This window comes from Eucalyptus grandis, chromosome 6, assembly GCF_016545825.1.
Source record: "Eucalyptus grandis isolate ANBG69807.140 chromosome 6, ASM1654582v1, whole genome shotgun sequence".
In the NCBI taxonomy this organism is placed as follows: Eukaryota; Viridiplantae; Streptophyta; class Magnoliopsida; order Myrtales; family Myrtaceae; genus Eucalyptus; species Eucalyptus grandis.
In genome coordinates this window covers 6,278,173-6,287,014 of record NC_052617.1, presented here as the reverse complement: position 1 = coordinate 6,287,014, position 8,842 = coordinate 6,278,173, and the positions used below count along the sequence as shown (strand labels likewise).

Below are 8,842 nucleotides of genomic sequence, written 5' to 3'. Positions count from 1 at the left end.
GAATTTTTTCAAAGTTCAAATTTGAATTGAGGTTTTTGCACTTTTAGTTTTGTTTCAGAAGAACATTACATGCCACTCACTCGGTGAGTGTTCTAACTAGATACTGCAACAGAAAGATAGTGAATTTGTTGTTATCAAAGACAAAATAATGAATTTACAGGGAAAAAAAAAATTAAACGCTTCGAATTGGCTAAGCTTCGATGAGTTCGACATCTCCTATTTTGCATCGAGCTGTACAAGTTCATGCTACAACTGTTGCATTGTGGGTATCGTAGAGGCTCACCCAATGCGACCAACGGAGTGTTGACGTACATCGGCACGAGATTTCTCGAGCGGAGTTCAGAGAATCTATCGATAGTAAAATAATACGTCATCAATGCACGAGATTACTATATGCGGGATGTGATATTATTCGTCCGCGAATTTCGCACAGGCAAAGTGGACAGATCATCGCTAGCCACACAAACACCTGGCGGAGCGCCAGAGGGAAGCTCCATATCCCCGCGCGCACGACGAGATCTCTCCGATCGCATCAAGAGGATCAGAACGAAGAAGGAAACGATGATAATAATAATAATAAGTAAAGAAGCAGAAACCCTAAAAAGCCACCATTAGTGTCTGCCCGACCATGGACCATCGACCATCGACCATCTTTTGAGGAACCGACCATTCCACTTCTTTATTGCATCGCCCATGTTCATCGTGCACCCTCTTTAATCTTTATGTCGTTGCAATGCAACAGAAGCGATAGCCCTTCCTTTCTTCAACAGCTAATCTGCGTTTTTTTTCTTCTTTTGCCTCGCCTTTTTCTCTCTCTCTTTCATGTGGTGATGGTGATGATGCCGCGACCCCTCCAAAAAAAAAGATGCTATCGACCGAACCCCTCGTGACGAAATCGACCCATTAAACAAGGGGGAACCCTCGATTATCTTTCCAAGTCCAGAGCATCGAAATCTGCGTTTCACAATCCATCTGTCATGCACCCTGAAAACTACCATACGTGCGCTTGCGTGTCGGGATTCTCTGCAATTAATTACGTGGTTGATAATGGAAACTAGTTTATTGCGAGGAGGAAGATGGAAAGCGGGGACCTTTCAACGAATGGTCGGCGCTCGAACGTGCGAGTGGTTATCAGTCGTAAGTCACGTCACCACCAAGAATTGAATTTTCTTTTTTCGTTCGCAATCTGTTGGCGTACCTATACGGGAATAGAGTAGACGGTATTAAGGGAACCCTTGATACTCGTGCAAAGACAGACACGAGAAAGGACTTTGAATCAAAAGACTTAACAATGCATAATGAGAAAACGATTTAGCATGTTCATGTATAGTATAATAAATGCTTAGCATTTGACGATGTATTTATCTTGTGAAAATGAATGATTTTAGAAGATATTTTTCGAAGAATAATCACTTATATTATTTTAAAAAAATGAGTCGACAAAAAATGTTTGGACATAAATTGAGGTTAATAATGAATGTTTTTTATTGACTAATTATTATAAGCGATATAAATGATCGTTTTTGGCAACAAATTTTTCTAAATCATTCATTTTCCACGAAATAATTGAAATATGAATTTATTGCCACAAATACATGACTAATGTTGTCGAAATTTTCTTTAAGAGAAGAGAGAGAGAAGTAAATTTTTTATTCATTACCGTTATTTGATTTTTTTTTTCACTTTGGAGTCGTATGATGACGTGTCGAGACATATGTAATGAATGGACATTATATTATACTTTCACAACAATATGATATGATATCGGTGTTAAAAGTAGCGGTTACTTTAAAGGGTGGACCTAAAGCAAAAGTAACACGATTAGGTCATGGAGGAGGTCACGAATTGTATTGATTTCTTCACCAAATTACTTCGTCAAAGGGTTTTCCCCTTTAATAATTAGTACTTACTTTATTTTTTTCTCTTGCCTCTAAATATGAACTGATTTATACTATAATCTTACAATAGCCGCAAAACAAAACAAAAGAAGTAAGAAAAAAGAAATTGCAACTAGTGGTTGATACCCAAATCTCTTCATGACGCAATGGATCCAATCAACGACTGAAATATAATGTTCGTGAAATAATCAGATTCGATCTCGATTTGGGGGAGGTTTAGATTAACAATGTACAATTGCTCATTGGAGGAATGCATCATTATCTTTTTCGGGCCGGCAATAGAAAAGGAAGAAAACCGGCGGCTATGACTCTTCTCAACCACCCCAAAGAAGCCTCTTCTCGTACAGAATATTGATGAACATGTGTCTAATACACATATGCATACGCAATTACAAAAAAGATAACTTGCTTAAGAGTTTTAGAAGGAAAATCCCTCCTCGTCTTTGCCTTTTTAGGAAGAAAAGAATTGTCATGCTTGGAATGCCCTATGCGCGTGCAAAAATTTGTTTGATTATGGGAGAAAATAGGTGATTAGTTAGTGAAGTGAGGGAAGTGAAGGAAAACTTTTTTTTTTCTTTTTTTTGGGCGGAAGTGAGGAATACTCAAATACCTATAAAATAGCACATCAGATAATTTAAGAAAGTCTAAAAAAACTACATAAACCTCACTTTTCCTATCTCAATTGTCGCCGAAATATTTGATTCAGGATGTCAACGCAGCACCGACTGCCCAATGGACAAGCTTCTAACCATTACCTTACCTGGTGTAGTGGGGGAAGGATAAGACCAATGGCGCACCTAAATTCACATCTATCCTTCAAGATCAAGAATAAACTAGGTAATCTCACTTGTAACCTTCGGCTTGCAAGCCAAGTCTTGGATTTAGAAGACACCTACAATTACAAAGAAGTATGATACTTTCTTGGCTTCAGTAAGAACTTTGAAATCCATGGTAGTTGTGGATCGATCATGCATCAAACTTAAATATCCTTAGTGGTTTGTGGAAGTCACATGCAATGCCAATTGAAAAACAAAAATTAATATCGAAAGACGGCCTTTAGCATTTCTTAGCACTTTCAAAACGTATTCATTAGTCATATAGCATGAATATCTATGATGAACGCGTTACATGTCTAGAAGAAAAAAGATTTCCATTTCTGATTTTTTTTCAAAGAAATTGAGTTCCTAAACCTCCCTATCAAGACAACAGTTGGTACGAAAATGATCTTATCGCTGAATCCGGGAGATTTGTTTGGTCGAACAGGAACTATTATTAATGATCGGGGTCCTTATAATACACCAGAATCACATATAGAAAAAAAAAATGCTAATCGACAAAGCTAAGTAGGTAAAGATAAAAAGTATTGGTGCTCAATTCCTTGCTCTTTCGGTCACTTCTTATTGGCGACCCATGTGAGAACAACCTATTCTTCATCACATCAAACCATGAAGAATTGAAAGGGTTCACATATGTTGAGAGGTTGCAGGCAGAAGAACAAGTAGAAGTTTCTGATCTAGTGCAATTCATTGGCTGCGTGTAGATCTGCGAATCCTTCCATGACTAATTTTCTTTTGTACCCTAATATATTTCCATACAAGAAGACTGCTCGTGCGGTATATTATTGTAGATTTGTTTCTTTCATCAAATGGGCATGCGCCAATGAACAAAAACTCAGCTTGAAAGGCATATCGGCGATGGATAGCAACCATGAGAATCAAACTAACATTCTACTTACGGTGCCAGTACAGCGGAATAAGTGAGACTTACTTTCTTGTACAAGCATTCTTTTTTAGTACGGTTCACAAATTATAAATGATGTTCATTACATATATAGCGGCACATCCTAAGTTCTCGTGGATCATATATTACTTTTATTCACCCAAAATATCTAAGAACAAGACAGAAACCGAACCAAGAGCATCCTGAGGAATATTAGCAAAAAGAAGAAACAATTTAGAGAGAGAGAGAGAGAGAGAGAGAGAGAGGCTCTTGCATCTTTCAACGACAGTAACTATTTCATATATGTGTCGATCACTTTTTGTGCACCCCATTTCTAAAAAGCAGGAGGTGGCCACAAATGGATCTTCAGAAGCAAGAAACGAAACGAAAGAGAAGACAATAAACAGAAAATCAGAACACCCAAAAGAGACCTACGTACACACAGACAGACACGGAGACACAAAACATCACCATACCACCAGAACAAAACCATACTAAAAGCGGTTCAGGTCGGGCGATCATGTGGACCCCTTTTAGCTCGAGTTTGTCCCTTCTTGAGCTTCGGAAGAAAGTATGCAGAAACGTGTTCAGGGGAGACGGAGGATCCGCCGGAGATTGTCGGTCGCGCCGGCGTCGACTCCGGCGGCCTCGGCGTTGCAGCTGAGCTGCTTCGGCCTCAGCAGAGAACTTGGGCAACGGCAAGCTGCTCGGAGGAGGCGATATCGCGTACATCACAGAGCCAGAGAACTTCTCCAAATCTCCCAAAACAAGCGAGCGGAAACCCCCATCGCCTCTCAACGAACCTTTGGACACAAAGACGTGCCTTGGGAGCTCATCCGGGTCGGGACCCATCGAGCATGTTGACCCGATAATCGCGTCCCCGTCGTCGGCTGACGGGTTATCCGAACGTGGGGCGGGGGGTGATTTCACGGGGTTCTTGGTGTCCTTCTTTTTGTTGTTGGGGTCTCGCCTTTTCGGCCGCTTCGGAGAAGACTTCTTGGGGGTGAGCGGCGACGACTGGGGCTTGTTGGTCTTCACGTTAGAATTAGGGGGTGGGAGAGAGAGGGAAGAGTAGGGTTTGGGCAAAGGGAGCAAAGGTGGCTGGCCCTGGTGGTGACGAGGAGGGACGCTGTTGAAGCCGAGAGGGCTGGAGACCGGCTGTGATGACGGAGGAGGGTGAGAGAAGGAGAGAGAGCGCGAAAGAGGAGGTGGATAGAAGAGCAGCACATGACCCGCTCCTCCTCCTGCTCCGCCGTGGACGGTGCTCGTGGGAGACGGTTTCGCTGTGAAGCTATGGTGGCTGTGGTGGTGGTTTCTCTTCGGCATCGTCTTGATTGGCTTGCATGGGGGGATCGGCTGGTGATCCGGTGCGTAAGATGCAGCAACTGCTTCCATGGCGGCGGCTCCTTCACGAACTCGCAGTAGAGAGAGAGAGAGAGAGAGTTCTTTGATCGAGATCTGGGAAAAAACAAGAAACCTATGCTATCAAAGGTTTTCAAACTGATTCACAAAAAAGACAGTTTGATGTCTGAGCAGCCTGAGCTCTTAGGGAAAATCCGTACGGATCAGCTTACAGAAACCTACGTGAGGGGGCGGAACGAGAAAAACGAGACTTGAAAATCAAAACAACGAAAGATATCGACGGCCTCTCGGGTATCAAAAGATCAAGAATAGAGAGAGCGGAAGAGAAGGCAAGATATATAGGACTCCGAACATCAGCTACATGCGTCGATTCACGATCGACCGATACGAGCACCCTTTTCCTTTAGAGATTCCACAGGGTTTCCCTGATCTCTAGCTAGCTTTTCTGGGAATGAACGCAGCTTTCTGTCAGCTCGCCCCATCATTTTATAGGCCAAATATCACCAACGGCTACACAATGCAACCTCGGTCTTCTTCTTTTAATTAATCCCCCATTCTTCATTTGTCTTTTTTTTTTTTTTTTTTTTTTTTTGCCTCCTTAGATCTCGTCCATCACGGACCTCTTTCGACCAATGAGAATTGAGTAAGTATCAAGACAATACATCGTGTAATAGGGATTATAGGAAAAAAAAAAAAAAACTCTTTATGTGGCTTGATTTTATGGTCACGCCTTTTAAAAGCCGTCAAGAGTTCGGAGCTACAAGTACGGTTATAATATACTCTTTCCATGTTTTCGTGCTGTATCAATCAATATTTAAAATCGCATGCTTTTACTTTTTTCAATAAATGAAATGAATTTTTATCGAATGATGCGATATCATTTTTGAAAATTCAAACTTCATGCTTAAGCATCTTGATCGCGCAATCCCGACGTCAAATATACTGTCGCCCTTTCGCCCGTACAATACGTTTGGCCGAATACGATGGAATAACGTGGCTGTTTACTGCTAATTTACCCGACAACCGCTGCGGTCGGTCCACTGTAGGGCGGCAACCGCCATTCGTATTTCGGCCGTCGGATCGCGTCTGGGGGAGATAGCCGTTGGGGGGATCCGGGCCGTCGATCGGCCCTTCCTCGGGGTCCTCGAAGTTGGTGTGCGGGGGCCGGGGGACCGAGCGAATCCTGGCCACACACGATAAATAAAGGCAGTGGGGCCCGCCGTGCCGCTTCGTCGCCCTACCCCCCCTAGGCGTCATGACCTCATGTGCGGGGAATTCAAAAAGGTGTGGTCGAAACAAATAAAATAATAAAAAATATATATAAATATCCCGATATAAGAGAGTTTCTTTTTTTTTTTTGGGTGCCCCTCCCTCTCTCCTCGAGGCGTTGCTAGGGTCCCACAGGAGGCACGGTGGAGGCGCACGTCTGTGGACACGTGGCGATCGAGTGGCCAATCGGGGCCTTCCCGTGATGAGATCTTCCCCCGCGAATGATTGGTTGGGGGAGAGGGGGAGCTGGCGGGGCCTCCCCGGTCTCGGCAGTAGAATATGGTCCTGAGAGTTTGCCTATTATTCGGGTTGTTGGTGTTATTATTAGTAGGTCGCAACAAATAATTTTTGGTTTTTATATGGTCCTTGCTTTTCTGTTTAAGTTTCTGTGACGTGACAAGGCCGTCGACTTCCTTAATTGTTTGGTGTTTTAATTAAGTTATTGATAAAACCTTTAGTTTATAAACTATGGAATTGGATATATATAGTTCATATCTCGCATTTCTAAGTGAAGATCGTCATGCATATTTTCTCATTGCTCCCTCTGGTCTATTATGTTTATGCTTCTACTACTAAGTTGAGCTGAGGAATGGGGGACTACTCTCTTCAACCCAGATAACACTAGGTAGCATTGTGAATGTCAATGTAATCACGTGGCTAATAAATTGCATGGAAGTAGAGCTTTCTAAAGGTTTATTTATTTATTTATTTATTTTGGGGGGGACATTCAGATATCAACCATAACATGCAAAATGCAATGAGTATTACATGTGGAATTAATATGCAGACTATATTCTCAGTACAGACAGAGTTGAGACGAATTGTTTATGGAAAATAAAAAATCGATATTCAGATCCAGAGGGTTCGGCAAAAAGTGCAAACACTTTGATTACGCCTATCAACTTGAGTCATGGTTCGCATGTTGCACGGCTCATGGTTGAAGATAAAGTGATTCTCTGGCTGAAAATTTACCTATTTAGGTAAGTATTCTCTTGGGAAGGTGCCATAGTGTCAAAGGGTACCGGCCAAGATATTTCACACCCCATTGGTGACTTCGCTTACCAGAAATTTCCTTTGGAATCTATAAAGCTCATGTGGACAAGAACGCGTAAAACGACAATACACAAAACACAGACAACGGCTGCGGACATCACGACTTCAATCTAAGAATTAATAAATCCGTCATCAATCAAATTTCGGGTTAAACTATAAGCACGTGAAGCACCGCCTTGTGGACTTGTAGTTGAAAACTAAGGCCCCAACGAAACCATGAATATTGCTATTGGAGGAGCAGCCACCACAGTTTTCCGACCACAAATAAACAAATGAGGAAGGAGCTGGAAACCCTAGTTGGGGTATATATATTCATGAGGGCTCCCAAATTATCAACTAGGCCAACGCCAAGATTGCCGACTTTCTACGGTTTCTTTGAGGAAGACGCGAGATATCCTTATCAATCCGTCGAGACGACTCTTGGCACTAGACTATAAATTGTGGGGTTGACCCAAAATTGGGGGATTTAGATTGGCTTGGGTTGTGTGGAACCATGTCATCTAGATTGTTAAGAATATTAAGAGTTTCTAGTAGAATTCTTTTTAGTAGATCTAAGATTTTTTTAGAAAACGGGAAAGTGATGCGTATATAGTCGATGGACTTTGTCTAGGTGTATGATGTAGTTCCTAAACTTTTGATTTGTTCAATGTCGTCATTGAACTATTAATAAATGTTCAATGCAATCCTTTTGTTTTCTCAAATGACAAGTTGGACTTTAATTGATGACATGGATTATTATATGCTGAGTTGGATTTTTAGGAAAGACGAGTGAAACATGTCTATCTTTTTATCCATATACTTTGGCAAAGTAAAAAGAAAAAAAGGCTTTAACATTTCCATTATTATTTGATGACGTGGATTGTCATAACTTGATTTTAGATGAACATCTTACTTGGATAATGCATGCGCAATTTTTTGTTGCTGTTGTCCACTGTTCAAACTTAATGGATTGGAAGTTATTAAGTTGGATCAGCAAAATGATGACATCGAATATTTTCTTATAATTTAGGAACTTGATTAAACATTTACTAATAGTTTAAGGGCCACATTAAACAAATTAAAAGTTTAGTAATGGCATTGCATATTGGACCAAAGTTCACGAGCAATTTGTGTAATTTTCCATAATAAACTTGGCCACAAAGAAAATAAATATTTTATATCCATTTTCTTTCAACAAGCGAAATTATTAAGATGGATAGGGCTAACCTATATTACATGCGTGGAAACTATTAGTGTAATTATTAAGGAAAAAGTTATCAAAAATCCTACATTATATTCACTGTGACACATTTATCATAAACTTTTTTTTTATAATATCAAAAGTCTCAAATTATGTCAATTATAATACAATTACCTTAAAAAATTTTGTGATATAAAAGAGTCAAATTTGTACTTATGTAACATATTTATTCTCAGTCAAGATTCCCTCAAATGATTTTTCAGTCAAAATAACGTTGTTTTTATTTCACTTATTGGTGCTATGTCAATACTTGTTTGCCTTTCAGCATTTATTTTCAATGATGCTTATTGACAGAATCTTG

The 8,842-nt window shown here is 40.6% G+C and overlaps 1 protein-coding gene across 1 annotated transcript; it reads right to left on the bottom strand.

Moving 5' to 3' along the window:
* Positions 1–4,028: 4,028 nt before the first annotated feature.
* Positions 4,029–5,012, bottom strand: LOC120294262 (proline-rich receptor-like protein kinase PERK14). Its single transcript, XM_039314255.1, has one exon. The coding sequence runs from the start codon at positions 5,010–5,012 to the stop codon at positions 4,029–4,031; it is 984 nt and encodes a 327-aa protein (XP_039170189.1).
* Between the last annotated feature and the right edge of the window lie 3,830 nt (positions 5,013–8,842).